At 36.7% G+C, this 20,367-nt stretch overlaps 1 protein-coding gene across 4 annotated transcripts in view; it reads right to left on the reverse strand.

Annotated features, from left to right (window-relative positions):
- ylpm1 (YLP motif containing 1) overlaps window positions 1-20,367 on the reverse strand; it is a 33,489-nt gene that overhangs the window by 2,074 nt on the left and 11,048 nt on the right. For 3 of the 4 annotated variants that reach the window (XM_015372068.1, XM_015372051.1, XM_015372079.1), the window contains 16 exons: window positions 17,461-17,584; window positions 16,549-16,693; window positions 16,351-16,440; window positions 16,072-16,249; window positions 15,911-15,934; window positions 15,649-15,809; window positions 15,052-15,197; window positions 14,900-14,962; window positions 12,775-12,894; window positions 12,480-12,656; window positions 12,318-12,401; window positions 12,140-12,223; window positions 11,973-12,047; window positions 2,091-2,142; window positions 674-801; window positions 366-549 (listed from right to left, as the gene is read on the reverse strand). In XM_015372068.1, the coding sequence (XP_015227554.1) occupies window positions 403-549; window positions 674-801; window positions 2,091-2,142; window positions 11,973-12,047; window positions 12,140-12,223; window positions 12,318-12,401; window positions 12,480-12,656; window positions 12,775-12,894; window positions 14,900-14,962; window positions 15,052-15,197; window positions 15,649-15,809; window positions 15,911-15,934; window positions 16,072-16,249; window positions 16,351-16,440; window positions 16,549-16,693; window positions 17,461-17,584 (1,798 nt within the window). In that variant the 3' untranslated portion in view covers window positions 366-402. The remainder of the gene's footprint in view (window positions 1-365; window positions 550-673; window positions 802-2,090; window positions 2,143-11,972; window positions 12,048-12,139; window positions 12,224-12,317; window positions 12,402-12,479; window positions 12,657-12,774; window positions 12,895-14,899; window positions 14,963-15,051; window positions 15,198-15,648; window positions 15,810-15,910; window positions 15,935-16,071; window positions 16,250-16,350; window positions 16,441-16,548; window positions 16,694-17,460; window positions 17,585-20,367) is intronic. The other variant, XM_015372060.1, reaches the window with a different exon arrangement.

Raw genomic sequence — 20,367 nt, forward strand, 5'->3', positions numbered from 1 at the left:
ATCAACTTTTGCGAACAAAATTTGATATTTTGACACAAAGCACCAGAAATGGTTTGGTTTTATCTAAAACTGTGGCAGCTTTGAATCCAGATGCAGTATTAAGGGTCCAAGAAAGCTTTTTAAATAATCTAAACTGATAAGTTTCATTAAAAGCTAGTATTCAAGACTATCTTTTAATTGTGGATTTGATGCTGCAAAAAAAGGCTAACTTTGGATAGGTACTGTATTGAAGCAGTATTTAAATTAACAAATCTTGTAAAGATGCATCACGATATTAGCCTTTACTAATTTTTATGACATGTTCATGACATTTTTTTAGTAAATCTGAAATGGCTTTTAAAAAGCAGAAAGGAAAATCTACATACCTTTCCATAAACCAAAATAAAGAATTCCATCATCTTCTTAGAAATACTTTGTACGGTTCAGAGCTCTTTGTGCAAACTGTCCGCTCTCATCTGTTATTTTTTCCCAGTCCGTTTGACCCACTACAAAACCGATAGCACGCTTTCGATCTGCATCTTTCTGCTCTTCAAGATCAGCCCATCGGACCTTAACATAGGGGGGAAAAAAAACAAACATTGAGGGTGTCCCATTATAAAAATGAAACAGACATAGAATGCTTAAAATGAGATTGTACTAACAGAAAGCTAGAGACATCAGCCATAAAACGTACCCGTTTCTTTCCTGGAGCAGACGTGCGTGTGGCATAGTCATCTGGCAGCTGCAGGAAGTCCTCGATGCCTGACAAATGTTCACTGTCACGCTTCCTCTTCCCACCGCTTCCCAGGCCGTCCAGCTTGTCTTTATTAAAGGAAAATTACTGCTCAGATCATTCTTACCCTCCCAGGAAAACAACAAAAACAAAATAGCCTATTTTTTTTTTTTACCAATGCTCTTTAAACATTGTCATTCATGAATTCTTTACAAAAGTTAAGAGGTTATCTTCTGGCTTTAAAGCTAATTTTATCCCACGGCCATAACAGAAACCCTTAGTAGCTTTTAAAGCCTTCGAGTGAAGACATCTAAAGGCAGTACTCAGCATAAAGATGATCCTTCTTGTTAAAATGCATCATTAAACGATGAAGTCAAAATCACGGATGCAACATACTCTGTTATAATAGTAAATCAGATTGCACTTTGGATAAGTGCAGAGATGGTTTTGGGTAAAGGAGACAGAGGGGACTTCAATCTTAACCTCCTTTAGCATCAGCAGGTGACCATGAACACCTCCTGGGTGATTATCAGTTTCTCCAGTTGTTAAGGAATTTCTGCTCCGTCTTTTAACAACACAGCTTTTTTCATAGTGGCTTATGGGTACTTGTTTATACATAGTAAAACTAGGTTTACACTAGAGCATAACTATTAATTAATATAACCTAATATTAGTCCATTTTATGAATACTTGTTTTCCCCTTTCCTGCATTCAATATTCAATAGATGTTCTGCAATTTTTGGGATGTTTGTCAAGAGGCTTCATTTCAAAAGATCTTGCACTGCAACATCTTGCCTCACACAAGAGTTCATGCTGAGCTGCTATATTGTACTTGCCCCAATCAATACTTTGGTAAAGTCATACTATAGTCGTTCTCAAATTGTATGGACATTAATTTTCAACATTCACTATATGCTTAAATACACGTTACAAGTCAGATGCAGAGCGCACTCTCTTTTTTTTCCTTTCAATTTCTACTAAATAGTATACAGTCAGGCTTCAATTTAATGTAAATTCAATGCATCTAACCTGGCAAGAGGAGAAACGAATGTAAACACTTGCAGAAAAATAAACATAACAAAAAGCCCACTATATGCAGCATAATGGATGTGTTTAGTAATGGCCTTAAAACACTTTCTAAAATGAGCAGCAATTTCTTAAGGAGACCTAAAAATAATGAACTCAATAACAAAATCATTCAACCCATCATCTTATCATGCCAGGCCCAGCTTAAACAACAACAAACAAAAAATTAATGAGATGGAAACTAACTTCACTGCTTAAAAAAAAAAAGAAAAAAAAAAAGATCTATACTACAGAGGAAAATGTTTCAATGGTTTCTAAAAAAAAAAGAAGAAGCAGAAAATGCAATACCTACCAAGTTTGGCCTCTGATGTATCCATCTCCCATTTGCTTTTTGGAATATAGCCCTATATTAAAGACACACTGCAACGGTTAAATGTCTGGGTGATATAAGGGTGGGGGAAGAGTGTAGAAATCAGGGAAGGGGACTGGCTGGAAAAAGAGCAAAGCAGTTTATGAGAGGGCAAACAAGAAAAACAGAATAACAGCATTATTTGATAAAAGCGTGTCTCTACCACTGTTTATAGCATGCCTACAGATCTATTGTAACTTGTGACTAACTGATCCTGCATAGTACTGAATCAGATAGATCTATACAGAAAAAAAAATAACAGTTTAGTAAAATTTCATTCTCATTCTAAAGACTGTGCAGCCAACAAACATGATGGCGTCTCATCCTGTAGATGTATTCTTTATTCTGTAAAATAAAACTACAGAAATGTATGCTGCCCTATTTTTTTATGTGATAAATGCACATAATAGGCAAACAGAGAGTTTTGATTTTTCAGTGTATTATTTGATTACCTAAAGTTTTTTAAAAGACTGTATAATAAGGCTAACACAGAGAATAACAGGACAAGTTAGTAATGTTAATAAAATATTCAAGTTCGATATTTAAATATAAAATTAAATATGCTGCATCAAATAAGGGCATTTGGGGTCAAAAATTGTTTCAACAAAAGTTTGAACTGACACTTATTTGAACTAACTGGATTTTTTTCTAAAATGTTCGGTTATTGTACAGGTTTAATCTCCATCTATAATCAATTTAAAAATATGAACAAGTTATGTAGGATTCCTTTGCTTACAACAACGAGGGAGACCTCATCAGGCAATCATCAAATTCTACTAAATTGAAACAAAAAAAAAAAAAAAAAAACAGTTTTTGTGAGGTTTTCCTGCCTTTAAAAAGGGGGGGAAAAAACCCAAATATCTTAAAATATCAAACCAGAAAGTTTATAAGAGAATGTTTGTAGAGGGATTTTCCAACCTTTGGAAATTGACCTTTTGACCTTTCATTTCCAAAGACTTGTTGCTTACCTTCACATTAAACTGATTTCAAGGATCCTTTTAAAATAAAATCTTCTACAATAAGTGATTGACCATTTTTATGGAAACCAGCAGTATTATTGGACTTATGAGATAAAAGGGTTCAAGAAGTTAATTTGTTTTATTTTATTCAAAAGCATTAAATATATCGGATGCATAACAGTGCATTAGCACAGCCAAGCAGAATACGCGCGTAGGTTACGCTTAACCTAGTTTACATCTAAAAGGTCAAATAATTTAGACCGGATACTTGATGCGCTCATGCAATGCTACTCCTAATTTCAGATGGGTTTCTAATTTTTGACGCATTTACATTCCTGTTTGATAAAAATAAAAATGAAAGCAACATTCAACATCAAAGTCACCTAATCAACCAGCAGAGGTCTTGGTGAACTTTGTAAGAAAAATGTACAAAACCTAAACGTTTTTAATACAACATATGAAAACAATCCTTACAGAAAATAAAGCCCCAAAGAAGATTGTGGGGCAATTCATTACTGGGTGAAGCCAGTGAACAGTGATTTACAGAGAGCTTTCTGTGAAGTTTACCAAAGTCATTTGATTTTTTAAATGTTATATGAGGGGAGCATGATGTATAGCAACACCATAAGAGTCACAAAAAGAAAGCTGAAAAAGCAGAATCGTTCCCTCATATGTATCATTATTGTCACATATTAGTTTTTCTTTTTTTTTAGATCTTGTCAGTCAATAACTCACCCATATGAATGATTTTCTACTTTGAAATCCTGTTAAGCGCCTTGTGTACATTTCCGTGTAAGCTGATTTGTGGTGCTTATGTGCTGTTAATGCATCCAGTTTATTTCCCCTTTAAGAATTAATTTTCTTTAAATAATTGTGACATTCAATAGAGAATGTACAGTAGTTTGGTATATGAATGTGAAATAGATTTTTTTTGTGTAAAGCAGTGTTTAAAATGCCAAGAAAAATTAATTAACAGTGTCAGTTAAAAATATATCTGTTCAGCTCTTAGCGAAGATTAATGAGACACTGAAAATACAGAAAACAGGAGAACATCACCATCTTCTATAGTTCTTCCACAAAATATTTTAAAACCTTTTGAAAGTAACCCGAATCCAGTTTCTGGAGCGGATCACGTTGCTGTGAATCCTTCCCAGACTCTAAATGATACTCTGGAAAGAGGTAAAACTGCCAATATTGGCACGGTTTATCCAGACACTGGAGTGGTTTGCTTTTGTCAGCGTTCTCACCAGCGCATTCCAGCACAATGGGCCGCCACGCTCCAATTTGTTCACGATCCACTGAAATTCAGGTTGTTATATTGGTTGATACAGGATGATACACTGAAAAACAGGCTGTTATATTCATTTTTATTGCATTAATCGGCCCTTCCTCAGGGTTTTTCCCCCCGGCAGATTTCAGCACCAGCGCTGTTTACACTGAAAGTCAAAATTACATCGAAATCAGGCCGATAAACTGTCTTTCAATTGGCATAACGGCCAAAGAAATTGAGTTTTAAAATAGATTTTACCCACATATTTGGACATACGTGCGAAAAGTGCAGTGAAAACGTAAAAACCACACCATTTAGACTCATCGACTCACCGTCTTTGCAGGCAGTTAAACACATGCTTCTGAGACCCCTCTGGGCCTCTTTTGCAATAATTACAACTAAAAACGATTTACTAGCAATAACTTTGCCTTTTCATTTCCATTAGTAATCGTTAAATGGATTCATTACTGTTTTAAAGTCGTAGGGAAGCAGCTGTTCCAACGGTTGCAGTTCTGAATTCTCCCGAGTGGTGCCCGACTTTACACGAGTGAAGAAAGAAATGTGATTGGTTGATTATCAAGGTGGCGGGGTTGTTGTGGCGGAAGGTTTGCAAGCAAGATTGGTTTTGGCCTGTGTCTCAGAAGCATCTTGCCATCCAGTTAGCAACTTGGTGCTGGTAGGTTCCCAATGGGTAATTACACTGGGACCAAGTAGCACTTAGAAACAAACTGTGAAGGAACATTATTGACAGCATAAACATGCAAGAGGAGAGTTTTGTTTCAGAGGTTGTGGATGAGTCTCCTTTGTCATACATTTTTTTTTTTAGAGGATGAAAGCGGGGACGAAGTTGTTGGGGAAGAGGACGCCAGAGGACCTTTGATATACGATTGGCCGAATTTAGGTGTACAAGCTGATGTATAGCTAACTGGCCTGGATAAATAATGAAAAAAAAACCCTACAGATTTTAAGAGAGGAATTTTTTAAAAATAGAAATTTTCTAACTTTTGGGACAATATGGTCTGATAAAGAGTACATTTATATACATGTTTAAGACAGTATGATTTCATGTTTAGATATGACTTCCCTACAACTTTAAGTACCGCTTGCATCTGGTTCTAACCACTTGGGGTTGCACTGAAGACATCTAAGGACTGTTGGTGGCCAGTTCGTTAGTGGGCGGTGTCACCAGTCACAGCTTATTTTAGAAACTAATATCTCCAACCATTTAATCATTTTTTGCTGTGCATTTTGTGTAAACACACACTATTACAGCAAGTTACCAGTAGGTAGCATTAGCTTACCTCCAAATATATTGTAGTGGTTTCCTTTCATTGAATACTGCATAACTTCTCCAGTACATATTCAGGTTGCTTCATCTAGCTGCTCACAGCCTTTCTTTGCTCTCCTATTACTTCAAGTCTAACAAACAGCCATTAAATGAGCAGGCTAAAGTTGTGGTGCGTCTGTCAACCACATAACGGACTGCAGGCAGCCTTGCTGACAAAGATCCTGCCCCCATTGAGATGCTATGCCATTCTAATGGAAAATGAATCAATCCGATTTGAAGTGAACCGACCTAAATAGATAAGTCGTCAGATGCATTAAAGTGTCAATGTGGCTTGTCTTAAAATAACAAAAGCAAGAGGAGAAAATGTAACTTAACAGAAGCACATTTAAATAAAAGAACAACAAATTCAACCTGGATCCAATGACAATGATCTTTTTTCTTTTTCAAACAACGTATTACAGGAGCAACATTTCCCCAATACAATCTGTTGCCACTGCAGTATGTTGCCTTGCCTAAAATAAAAATATGAAATAAAAATAAGAGGAAACCAGTCTGATTTTCTCGCTTTTAACAATACCTAGACTGATCTTTAGCTCAAAGAGATTGTATAAGTAGAACTTTACCTATAGAGATTCAGCTGGCTTCATGAGTAACTAACATGACTTTAAAGGACATATATCCCAGTCTTGAGTCTGGTGTCCAGAACCAACTCATTCTCTAATGGTTCTTTCACTGAAACTTTAAACTTTTCCTCTACAGGACATTTTTTAAGGAAAAGTCCGGTCAGCAAGGAATGACCAATGGATCACTATCTATACCTAAAATGAATACGTTTGCAGTGATTTAATGAATTAGCAGTGATCAGTAAAGAATAAAAAATCATTTTCGATGCGATCACTGAGTCCGGGACTGGCCTTTTTTGCCCCAGTTAGATGTTGCATGAAGAGGGAGGATTTGCCATCAAACTTCTGGACAGAGAAAAAACACGTAATATGTAGCAGACATTTCGAAGAAGGTTTTCAAGACGACTTGGAGAATAGCGTGTTGTGTCAAACACCAGAAACAGCACTGGGACTTGCTTAACAGCCGATACCGCACCGTGACGTCACAAACCGGTAGAAGGCAGGAGTGCTATTTGACAAACATGGATTCCTCCAGTAAAGCACATTCACATGAAACTACTCTTAATCAAAACACTTATTTATTGAACAGTATGTAATAATGTCATATTTAAAGTACTTTCAGAAATTTGAGTATGACCGGACTTTTCCTTTTAGACCCCACCCTTAGATTATGAAACTCCCATTTACAGCATCAATATATATAAATTATTTTTCAATATTATATGCCTGAGGAATAGAATTCATGTCAAGTTCTAAATGTCTTCATTTCTTTATTTCATTAATAGCAGATTATTAGTATAAATTCAGGCTTATGCTTTGTATTTTTTGAGCTACCACAATGTCAGGCATACTTGATTTCATGGATGGTCATGCGTACTCTATGCTGACTCTGTGTAGAATGAAATAGGACTTCTACTAGACACATCCGCATGAAATTCAAGTTTTATGACTGCATACATTGTGTTACAATAAACTGCTTGGTGGGAATAGTCCCCTCAACAGGAAAATATCTTCACATCAAGCTGTTTATGCAACACTGCACTTTATTTTTTTGACCCAGCTGATGTTAGGAAATAGCTGGAAGCGCCAGACTGCTCCATACGATGTTGCAAGGACATGCAGTGTTGCTGCCACTCTGCCATACTGACAGGTGGGTTCTTATCCTTGCTTAGTTTAGTTTAGTTTTTTTCCAAGGCTACAAGGCAATTGAGCTCTTCCTCCTTTTCAGATAGCACCGTAGCAATAAGTAAATATAATTTGGCATGAGAAACACAGGAACTCAACTATAAGATCTCAAAGACTCCCAGACAATGTAGGCAGAGTCCAAGTGACTTAGTATAAGCACAGGATCCCAGATTCCTTGGGAGTCTTTAAGATCTTTTCACACGAAAGATGCTTGTTCTGGAATCCTGGTTCATTTTAACCCTTAGTGTGGTTTGTATATCTAGTGATCGAAAGCTAAAAACAAATAATTTCTTTTGGCTAGGAATGTGTTTTTCAATTAAATTAAACTGATGGAGGTTGCATTTTTTCTTTCCACTATGCAACCATCATGTCTACCTAAAAATTATTTGGGTCTACATTTTAGAAAATAAAAACAATATTTTCATTGTTTTTTGATTAGCCTGAAGTACAGCACCTTCCTGCAGTTATATTTGGTGCCCCGCCTTGAGCAAATCTTACCACGAACAATATTATTTGGTACTTTTCAGTGGGATGGTTAGGTTTGCTTGAAGAAACCGAACCAGGAGAAAAATTAACATATTAATAAAATGACAAAAAGTACAGTTTTAAGCACACTGCTAAAAATAAAAAAAAACTCTAATTTAGGAGATCTTCTCCTTTCCTTTGAAAGTGCCGTTATCATACAGAGAAAGTCATACATCATATTAGTCATTGGAATATGGTTCTATACTCAACATCAAACTAAAGGATTTAAAAAAAAAAGAAAATGTACACATGAAACATTTCCTTATTACAACAAAGCTTAGGACTAAGAGGAGCTGCACAAGATGCCAGAATTGGACCTGTAAAGTGATTCAGATTGTTAGAGTAATGCACTAGGCAACAGTTTAAGGGGTAAAAAGCTTTTCTTTTAACATATAAAATTAAAAGACAAAAAAGTTGTCCCAAATTGAACAGTAAAATTACTGCCAGGTAATATTTGTAGGGATCCACCAACAGAAAAAATTATTTCTGAACCAGTTTGTTTACATGCTACAAACTTAACATTGGATTGTTGGCAGATGGATCTACATGGTAAATGTAAAAAAAAAAAAATTAACTTAAGTCTTATGTATGAGCTACACATCTTATGTAGCTTTTTTTCTGTGTATATTTGGTGTAAAGCACAGTGGCTCTGTTCACCAGTTGAAGATTCCTGACTTAAGACATATTTTGCTATTCAAATAGCCAATGTGTGTGACATATACTAATAGAAATGTAATTAAATTTTTTTTTACATCTGATCTTATTTGTTCCCGTTTCAAAGGGGGTGCCAGTAGACATTGACAATTTCTACAGTTGGATTCAAGATGATCTCTTTTCACAGACATGCAAATACTATGTCATAATAGTGATCAACCTTCCTGCTGTTAAATATCACTAGAAAATAAATTAGCCTAAATGCTTATAGCAGTTATTTGGTATTTATATATTAAATATTACAGTAAAATAAAAAAAAATGTCCTAAAGAAAATGGACAGCAATTGCATTGTCATTAATTGTCTACATATACATTTTGTAAGTGTCAAAAAAACTTTAATAACTATAAGTAAATAGAGATGGAAGAAAGATTTTGTTGCTACACTGTCTTCCTCCTTTCTGGAACAATGTCTGCTAAAGCTAGGGAAGCACTACATCATTGTTTTGCCTGATCTCTCCCCCTGATCATTCAGCAGGGAAAGTTGATACAAAAACTTGTTAGTGTAACATGGGATAACTACTGGAGTCTGTCATCACGTATTTAATTACAATCAACCAAAGCAACAAAAGAGACGCACCAAGAGCCTTCATTCAACTACCGGTAATTGAATCTTCGTAAACTTTACTATAAAGCTTTTTAAATTATAAAATCTAAATGTATTTATTGCAGTATTAGCTTTAACTTTGCTATTAGAATAGATATAATACTTTAAGATCACAACCAACATTATGAGTCATTTTAAAAAACAAAGTCGCAAACATTTAAAAATATCGAAATCATCAATCGTATTTAGACTAGATCCTCTTAGCAGTTTTTTTAACTTCAATCTGTTGCACTCATTGATTTTCACCACAGTTTGATGCGCTAAGTTGGCTTTAGCTGGACAGATAAATCCTAAAGTCTGTCCTCCCTTAGAAGGTGTAGTTAACTTTGTGATCCTCAAAATTTGAGTTTGTGAACCCAACAGTCCCTTCACAATCTAATCTTTCATGATCAGATCAGGTACCAAGTGTTCAATTTTTAGAAAGGGTTAAGGCTTTAGGAGTAAAAAGTTACTTTATAATAAAAAATCATGCAGTGCTAGCTTTGCAGTTTACACGGCACACATTTTAAGTTAAAAATAAATAAATAAAAATCTAAATTAAATCAGCTCCTAATTGGTTCACGTGCGGAAACCAAATAGTTGTTGCTTTTCAATTTGTATCCACAATCATATTTTCCATTAATGCAAGCAGTAAGAACTGTTTAGTTCTTTTAAATTTTAAGCATTTTTTTAACAGTTTGTGCCAAAGATTTTGTAATCCAACAGGTTAAGTTTTAATGACTTAAAGGAAGTAGAAAAATCCACAGATTTCATATTGCACAAAGCCTTACTTCGATACTAAGTCCAAATTAGTGAACTTCATTTTCAAAAGAAGGGAGTTTTTATGAAGAACGAAAGTTTTAAAAACTAACCGTAAAAAAGGGGTTTCAAACAACAGTTCCACTATTAAAAGAAAAGATTTACATGATGCAAAAATCAACATACTTCTATCACCATTTTAAAAATCTGAAGATGTACAAAAATATTTGAATAAGGAACAGTATGAAAAAAGGAAATAGCCTATATATATCTTAAAATGTAGATATGCAATTGCTTCATATTGGCATGAAAATCTGAGTCTCGAATCAGTAAAGTCAGCATATAAATAATGAACAGATGTAGAAACACACTGTGTAGAGTTAGAATGAACTAAACTAAGGATAAGGACAGTTTTATTAAATGAACAACTTATTTTGTTGTTTTCGTGAATCAGACCAATTAAGCTCCTACAGTAATCCTGACAACTGTGGTCAAAAATCCACAAAAGTTGAAAATGGCACTGATGAGCCATTCATGTTCTGAAGGCTTGATAAAAAGTTTATGGGACTTTTTTCTAAACACAAACTCCAAATTAGAGATTTAAAAAAATGACTGTTTATTTTACCCCCACAACTTGGTTATTATCTTTTTTTTTATCTGCAGTGATAAGTGCAAATATTAAAAATGTTATTTAATCCCCCACATTACGAAACTGTGTAAATAAAAAGAAAGGTAACACAAGCATACAAATTTTATTTCTTTTATGTCAAATTTGCAATTGTTGTGAAATATTTGTATTCAGGCTCTAAGGGGAAGGCATAGTCTCCTGTGGACAATTCAAAACGATAATGTCTATGACTTGCAGCTCAAGAGCCACAAAAAGCTCTTTGGATCCCATAGAATAGATCTATAAAGCTCAGGCTAAAGTATTAAAACAGATGCAGGTTTAGGCTGTTTTTCTGTTTATAATGGAACAACTGCATTGACTTTATGTCTATTCTTCCTTTTAGCAGCTGGAAATTATTTACTTTTCTCTTTACATAATTTTTTCAGGAATAACATTCTATAGAAGAAAATGTAACCATCAAATTTTAGATGACGTAAGTTTTGCATCTTAAGGCTTTTCTTTAGCTGGACTGATGGAAAAATGGGTCTTTAGACTGTGAAGGCTATGGATCACAGTTTTACAGGCATTACAAATTAAATGTGTTTTAGTATTTCAGTGGCAAACAAAAAAAAACAAAACAACTTTTAAACATATCAGAGATGTCTGCAGGGAAATCATGAGACAACACAAAGCCGTTGCCCATAAAAATCTATTATTTATACATGATTAGAATTTGAAGAACACATGTAAGCATATTCTTTTGGATTGTACCTTATATGACCTGCAAAACATTTTTTTTTAATGTTTAACCAGAGCAAATTCAATATTTTAGCACTGGTAAGTCAAATATTTGTTTCAGAGGCAGTGTTGGGATATCAGAAATTTTTACATTGTAAAAAAAAAAGTAGTAAGATTAAGCATGTATTTTAATGCGGTATTCTTTTTACCATGTCTAAGTTTGATAACATTTTTCATTGGTTTTTGTTCTACTGTGATTCACTGATTTCTTAAACTGAGGGGAAAATATCATCTTTATTATTAGAGACCATTTATATAAATAAAAAAAATGAGCTGTTTGTTTTAATAAAACACTATTGTATCTATTTTTACACAAACAACTCAACCTAGTGTTTTTCTTAGTACTAGACTTTTTTCAATTCTCATGTGGTCGTAAAATTTTACCCAATGATTATCAGTGGATATTTTTATCATTTACTATGTATGTAGAAAAAAATGTATCCTAGATAAACCTTGTTTGATAGAAACAAACATGAAAATGTCTGACAAAGTGGTCAAGCTTTTTTTTCCTACCAGATCACTCTCTTCTTCCTCCTCCCTCTTGGTTTCTTGGGGTGCTTCTTCTGGGTTAAAGTCCTCCATTTCAACCTAAAAGAAAAACAAAGTTTAGCTCCAACAGTTAATGACGAATCAAGAGTTTAAACTCAGTATTACAGATCCATAAAAAACAAAGTCCTTACCTCCTCAATCGCAGCATCTTGAAGCAGGGACCGCACATCTAGGCGCATCATGTGACGAGGAGAGGATTCCCAGTTTTTGGACATCTGTGTACGAAATATTCCATTAAAAAATATGTTTTAGTAAATGGGAGAACTAAATTATCATTGTATTTTATATTAGATAAGGGATCGCTTAAACCTTTGTTATATCCTTAAGTGTGCGGCCATGGACATTCCTCTTTGCGCAGGTTTGAGTGTCAGCTGTGATTTCAGCTACATACACCTAGAAATAAGGATTTTATTTAAAAGTCGACAAATTGAAACCTTTGTTTTAGATAAGTTACTCGTAGAAACGACTCACCTCAAAGCCTTTAGTTTTGGCTGCACTCCAAAACTGCTCAAAATGTTTAACTCTGTCATTAATGGTGTCCAAAATGATGAAGGGGAAGAAACCGTCATCCAGAGTTTTCTTAAATGTTTTCAGCATGCTGCTCCTGTAGGTATCCTCCATCTCCGGCTCATACTCATACTCAAGAACCTAAAAGACATTTCTTTAATTTCATCACTGCTCATACTATCGGAGGGGGAAAAAAATAAAAAATCTGATCACAATCCATCAGATCAGTGATATTTGTTATAGTGTGCATCAGACCAACCTTGGTTTTTACTCTCCTTCCTGTGTCTGGGTCTTTCTCAACTTTCTCCACCTCGGTCATGAAGTAGTCATCCAGAACAAGAACCCTTGGAGGTGCACCACCACATTCAACCTCCTTGTCCTGAACACATTTATAAACAGTTCTTATGGGTTTCTTTGTCATTTCTTTGTATATTAACTTCACTTTTCTTTATCACTGTTCATAAGTATGCATTAAAATAAACAAAATATTGAAAAACATGGCAAAAAAGGCAATCTCTAAAGGTTCTCAGTGCACACCTGAATCAAATTAATAGCTCGCTAACTAATAGTAAAGAAACACTCCCAAGACTGTTTTGAATGCTTTGACTGCAACATCTTCAAGGCTGCAGCAAAATATGACAACTTATTAATGATGAGTATTGCCATGACTGTGTCAGCCTACATCAACAAATGCATTGAGGACGTCAGCATCAAAAAGAAGATCACCACCCGAGCCAACCAGCCACCCTGGATAAATGGAGAGGTTCGGAAATCGCTAAAAGCACCGAACTCGGGTTTGAAATCGGGTGATAAAGAGGCACTAAGAACAGCGCATGCCAACCTAAACCGTGCCATCAGATCAGCAAAGCAGAACCACAGCCAGAAGATCCAGGATCTTTTCCACAATGACAGCAACACCAGGAGGATGTGGAAAGGCATTCAGATGATCACAGACTACAACACACCCTCCCCCCGGTAGATGCAGCAAACACTGACTTCCTAAATGAACTGAACAACTTCTTTGGAAGGTTTGAGAAACTAAACAGCACTCCAGCAGTGAAAGCTGTTCCACACCAGGGGGAGGATGCACTAAACCTGGACGTAGCTGAAGTGAGGAAAACTCTGAGGAGAGTCAACCCAAGGAAGGCCCCAGGGCCTGATAACATGCCTGGGTGGATGTATAAGGATTGTGCAGATCAGCTGGCTGGTGTCCTCACAGACATTTTTAACACCTTGCTCGACCAATCCATAGCGCCAGCATGCTTCAAGTCTGCCACCATTATTCCAGTCCCAAAGAAGCCTCAGGTCAACTCAATTAATGATTACCGGCCTGTCGCACAGACTCAAATCATGATCAGTCTAAGCACAGGCTCCCCTCAGAGCTGCGTCCTGAGCACCCTGATGACACATGACTGCGTCCCCAGGTTCACCACCAATCACATGGTGAAGTTTGCAGACGACACCACGATCGTGGGCCTCATCAGAGACGACAACGACCTGGACTACAGAGAGGAGGTGGAGCAGCTGGTGGACTGGTGCAAACATAACAGCCTGATCTTGAACGTGGTCGCGGTCGGACCAGGCTTAGGTCAGTTAACCGTGCCAAGCTTAGTTCTTACGACCATTTACACATCATGCTAGCATGGACCCTCGCATATGGGCGGCCCACGATACTACAGCTCTCAAAGTGGGAGTTACTCAAACAAATATGGCAGCATCCACAACATTCAGGTACTTATGTGAATGGATAAAGTCCTCCGCCCAAATTTCAATGAGAGCCTCGGTCTCGGCATCATCCCTCATTGCACCACGCTCTTTTGATCCTGTTTAATATTAATAGGCTGAGAGGAAGATTGTGGTGTGAACAGAACTGTTAATTACAAAGCAGGCATGAAGGAAAACCTGCAAAATGAGTACGGTGAGTGTAAATAAGAGATGATGCGGTCTGCTCATGCGCTGTTTGTTTTCAGAGAACTGAGCCACAACTGAACTGTGCAAAGCCCTACTGTTGAACAAGTACTAGATCAAGCGCGGTTGCCGTTGCTTTTTCCCCATTTAGACTCAACAGTTATCTCAGTTACAGTGAATGGTACCGTACTCAAACCATTCACGGTTTCAAAAAGGGTAGTGTAAATGGGGTTCATTTTTCCTTCCACTAAACCTACCATTAATATGCAAGCAAACATGAACAAGTCACCAGTTCTCTCCATGTGGGCCTTAACATAACACTTCTATATTAAATCTACTTCAGCTGCTGTGTATTCTTTTTATATTAACTGACTTTCACTTTAAACTGATTCACTGAAATCTATTAATTTCATCTGATATCTCTTACTGAAATGTACCTGTACAGTACTTTAAGAAAAATAGCCAGAATCACTTACCCGTATAAGCTTTGCAACATGGCTTTTCCCACTTCCTGGAAGGCCCCTCATTATAATCACAATCTGTTGAAACAGTTTTTTTTTCAGTCCTCAGTATCAGCTGCCTATATGTCAGTGTTAAAGGAATGAACATAGTAGGAAGTGATGTATACCCTTTCAGGCCGTGATAATCTACCAGGTGTCTTGAGGATGTCATCAATATTTTTTATTTCAGGCTTCTTCTCGACCCGTGAAGGTGGTGGAGGGACTGGTGCAGGAGGGTGTGACCCTCGCTCCTCTGGATAACTTCTTCTTTCCACTGCATGACAATGTGTGCATTTCATTAATGTGTGGTCAGCTTACTTGGCTGTATTAGACCTACAACGTATCTTTTGTAAATAAAAAAATAAAAATTAAAAAATTTAAGGAAACTGTAGTTATTTACACAATAATATCTCTGCCTGTTTGAAAACTTCATCCGATTTTTTTAGCCATTTTTAGATTCTGTTTGTAGTAGAAAAACACCATAAAAACTGTTTTGAATAAAAATCAGTAACTAAGCCAAAATATGAAAAAAAAAGGTAAGATCAAGTACTAAAATATATTTTTTTTTTAATATTCAAAGGGATGAAGAAAACATTCCCACATTTGGTTTTTCTTTTTCAAGTATTTCAACCATTTTGTTGATGTGTCATTTAACAGACATTTTCTAAGACTGCAAGTTAACCCTGGATAAGGAACTTTGAAAAAAGGGTGTGGTGCCCACGTACAGAACGGTGAGCTGTAACGCTCGGCCCCGAGGCGCTCTGGTCCGGACCGATCATGTGGAGGTCTGTCATAGCTATGTCTTCCGTAATAATCGTCTTGATCCCGACTGCCACTCCGCTCCTTATCTCTTTCCCTGTATGATGATCGAGGAGCCAGTGGAGACCTGCAAGCAGAATTTGTAATTATAATTTCCTTGTATCTTTTTTTCCAAAACCATCAGAGTCAATAAAAATAATGACGTCTGACACAAAGGGGGAATAGTACCTTTCTTCAACCAAGGTATGTGTGCTTGAATCAGAGAAAACATATGAAAAAATACCTTTTAAGCAGAGGTGGGAACTTGTTTTCTTTTTTTTCTTAAATTTTATGGGCTTTTTTTTTAATAGGAAACTTGGAATATTCCCATTTAAAAGCAAAGACAGTACCTGTCATCTCTTTCTCGTGAATGGTAACGCTCCCTCTCATATCTGTCTCTTTCATACTCCGGGGGAGTTTCTCGGAACAGCTCCCTCTCTCTGCTATACTCCCGGCGATCCAAATAGGGGTCCGATCGACGGTCATGATACAGGTCTCTAGCATAGGGATCTCTTAGGCCAAGCAGTTCTAAGATTATATTTGCAAAAAAACAAATTTTAGAAATGGGGAAAAAAAAAACAAAAAAAAAACAGGCAAAAATGATGAAAACTTTTGAGGTCAAATTTTACCTTTTTCATAGAGGCGATCTGATGGCAAAGGGTCAGGTCTCAATACTATCCTCTCACCATATGAGATCCGCTCTACAGTTGCCCCGAGCTCTGAAAAATGCCGACCAGAACTTTTAATCACAGGTTCACCATTTTAACACCTAACCTTCATATTCTCTAGATAGTGTTAAACATTATATTAAGTTTTGTTGGACATACCGTGGCCATGTCCGTAATCAACAGTTTTAGGAGTGGGTTTGGCTGAAGCCAACTGTGGTGATTGGTAATCTCCTGCAGCAGCAGCATGTTTGCTTTGCCAGGCCACAGAATCTGTGCCAGGAGTCTGGGCAGCAGCACTTATACCCTGGTGAGAAAAGGTAACATTTCATACATGGCTCCTATACCACAATGTTAAGTATAAAAATCTAGATTGAACTTTAAAGATATAGAGCCCAATTTACACCACCCTCTGACAACAGATTCGTGCCGAGCTTGGATCAGTTAATCCTGCCGAGCTAGGTTCCTCTCCTCCTACTGCTGTCTAGAAATAAACAAACCAACATGGCGGCGCCCGTAACATTCCGGAAGTTTCTGGAGAGTCAGGCAAAGAAGGAAGCCTTAGGTGAATTTACATGCCAGAGTCGGCTTTTGGGAAGTGGATACGACAAACAAGTCTAATCAGGGCTTACAGACGAAGGAAACGACAGAAGTTGAGGCTCATCACACTGCTAAGCAGAATCATGAGTGGAAATCATGTGGCAAGGTAGGGAAGCTTGTATTTTTATGAATGTCTGTAATTTCATGAGGTTGACTTTAAGGAGATGCCGCGGTCTGCTCATGTGCTCCTTGTTCTCTTTGATAAGAGAACTGAGCCAGAACTGAGCCGCGCTGAGCCCTACCGTTGAACTAGTACCATGTTAGCGCGTTTCGGTTGTTAGTGGCGCGGTCCAGTTCAGATGTGCGTGCCATTTACACTCAACAATTACCGTGGCCGGACCTCTCTCAGCACACTTTCAAAAGGGTAGTGTAAATGGGGCTTAGGTTTCACCCTTCTTTCTTTCCTTCATTGAAGTTCTCAATCCCAAACACACTGCATATACTACAAATTTTATGAATGCAGATTTCATTTACCTTTAACACATTCCTAACATCAGGTGGGATCTCCAAGCCCAGAAGGCCTGCAGGAAGCTCTGGCAGTGCGTCACTGGATCCAGGCTGATTTTCAGTACTGGGGGTCTTTCCCTCTTGTAGTTCCCTTTTAAAACAAAGCAAGCCAAATAAAATTTATGGATAGTTTAGTGTGTTTATGTAGCGTACTTACACTTGTTTTTTTGTTTGTTTTTTTTCTCCAGATAATTGATCATATAAATTAAGATTACAATAATGAACAGATCAATGATCACAAAAAACAAAACAAAAAGAAAAACAGATCCAAACCACAGAGAAACTCTCAATGTTTTGTCTCTTACATTCACAAAGAGTAAGACATCAATTGCATAATTTCAGACATGGCGGTTATATGCTTAAAGGGGGTTTGCACCAACCAAAAACAAGCACCTTTTCCACACAATGAACTCAACAAAAATCTTCCAGGTAGTGGTGCAAGTTATTAATCTAAAGTTGATAGCTCTTAATATACCAATGAGTAAATATTAAGCAACAATTTTCTTAAAAAGAAAGTTTTCTCTTCTATTAAGAGGATCTTTCCAAAACATATCATGCCACTTTGGTTGGCTGCCCACATCGCCCATATTACAAAGAGCTACTGTAATCACAGGGTTTTAATATATAAGGTGTTCTGAATCCCTCCTACCAGGTTAAATACGGTAGGTAATTTATAAGCCTAGGGTACATAGTCACACTTGCCCAGAAATTGAATACATCAGTTACTAACTTTCCTTGTATGTCCTCTGTAAATATTTAGTAAAACTAGAGGTTGTTTTGCTAAACTGTCCCTGAGATGGACAAATTTACACATTTCCCACTGTTCTTTTCCCTTTATCTCAAACTATTTATGCTCTGAAAAGCCAGTATAATAATTTTCAAAATAGAGGATATGTATAGCAGTGTATGCTCAGTGAAAGAAAGGCTGCAGGTAAATGTTTGCTTTTTGCAAAGAATCAAATGCTGTGGTTTGTGAATATTCTCACAGTAAGACTTGACATATCTTAATTGGCAAGAACACCATATTTTGTCAAGAAATGGCAGAATCCAGAGGTGCGATAATGATCACTGATGTTTTTAAATCATATGCACTGCAATTTGCATCTGCAGTTAAAGATTAAAGGGAGTTACTTCTGTATCATGAGAATAATTTTGTTTTTACAAAACTGAAAAGTCTTAAACTGAGCATAATCCAATTTGTTAAGGCCCTACAAAACAAGACCAAGGCATAAAGATCAGACATCAAGCACAAGAGGAGTCCATCGGGCTTCATTCCTTGCTAATTTATAAGAACTAAATAGGAACCTACTAGGGTACTGAATAGAACAAACATATATGCAAAACACTTACAGGGGTTGACGTTAATGATTTTCACATTTCATTTGCCCAGAAACAATTTTTAATTGCCCAGTATAATGTTTGATAAATATAGTTCCTAATATTCATTTTTGTATATATATCAATGAAATATTTTTTTTTTTTAAATGTTTTTTGTAATCGAGTATTTTTTAAGTTTACAGGTTCCTGGTGTGCATATGCATGCGTCAGATAATGAACTTAAGCCTACATTACCGTGTTAACATGCTTTTCAATCCTTCCTGCACATTATTTTCAAACTAAACTTTGCTTTAAACTGTTGTGTGCTTGGAAAAATATAAATTGTAATGCTAAAAATGCAAAAAAAACTTTACAGGTTAAAAAATTACACTACTACTACTCAATGAACATTTTTTAACGTATAACCACTGTACAGAAGACTGCTATATGATAGAAATATTTACACTGTGCGCATGCAATTATTATTATTATTTTCCTTATCCCTGACTGATCATTTTTAATCTAGAGTGTATTATAGTATAGATTCAATTCATCATCCATCATCTGCTCCATCTAGCGGAAAATCCCGCGGCTTTTTCAAATCATGGCACCGGCAACGTTTTTGGGTCGTTTTCAGAGAATGTCGGTGATTTTAAAGTAATTTTGAGTGATAAATAAAAATTTTTTGCGATCATTGCATTTATCATCGGACTGAAATTTGTACTCTCCCGACAATAAAAACTACTTGCCCCGGGAGATCGGGCAATGGTTAACATCGAGCCCTGACTTATGATCTCCACTGTACTGAGATATAACTCTATTTTTAAAAGACAGGGTATGTCACTCTGACATACTATTACTTTGTTTCAATGAAGTGGATGCCAACTGGTGATACAGCGTTCTCTCCTTAGCACAATCAGTGCTGGGAACGACTTTGTGTTGCAGAGTGTGAGTTCACAGCTCACCATGTATGTTCTCACACCGTGTAACCTGACACTAGAGCGATCTACCTGTTCACACTGTACGTCTAAAAACCACGTCGGACTCAGCTCCGCAGTGAGATGGCGCTACTCGGACTTGTCTATATGGAAGCATAAAGGGGGAGGAGAGGAATATGAAGCTCACGAGAGAGAAACGAGCTGCCTTGGTGATTTGTACAACTTTGTGTGCTGAAAGCCCTAAAAAGGAAAAGGCAATGACATATTTGGACCAAGACATGGCTGAGAAAATGTCGCTACAATAGTCTGTCAATTTTATAGAAAGAACTCCATTTCACCCCCACCCCTGCCATGCTTCTGTGTTTTCATCTGAGAGGAAGAAGAACAATCCTTGTTTGCGCATGCCCACTGAGCGATTTGGCCACAATCGAATTATGTGAATTATGTTAGATTTTCTCCCGACCTCATGAGTCCTGATCCAGAGGTGGTCGTGAGAGGCTGATCATCCCTTGTTACCCCCTGTATATTACACGATGCATGAGACTTCAAAAGATGTCTCTTCATTAAATGAATCTAGGGCTGCAACTAACGATTATTTAAAAAATCGATTAATCGGCCG

This window comes from Cyprinodon variegatus, unplaced genomic scaffold, assembly GCF_000732505.1.
Source record: "Cyprinodon variegatus isolate N-32 unplaced genomic scaffold, C_variegatus-1.0 Scaffold4, whole genome shotgun sequence".
NCBI classification, from domain to species: Eukaryota; Metazoa; Chordata; class Actinopteri; order Cyprinodontiformes; family Cyprinodontidae; genus Cyprinodon; species Cyprinodon variegatus.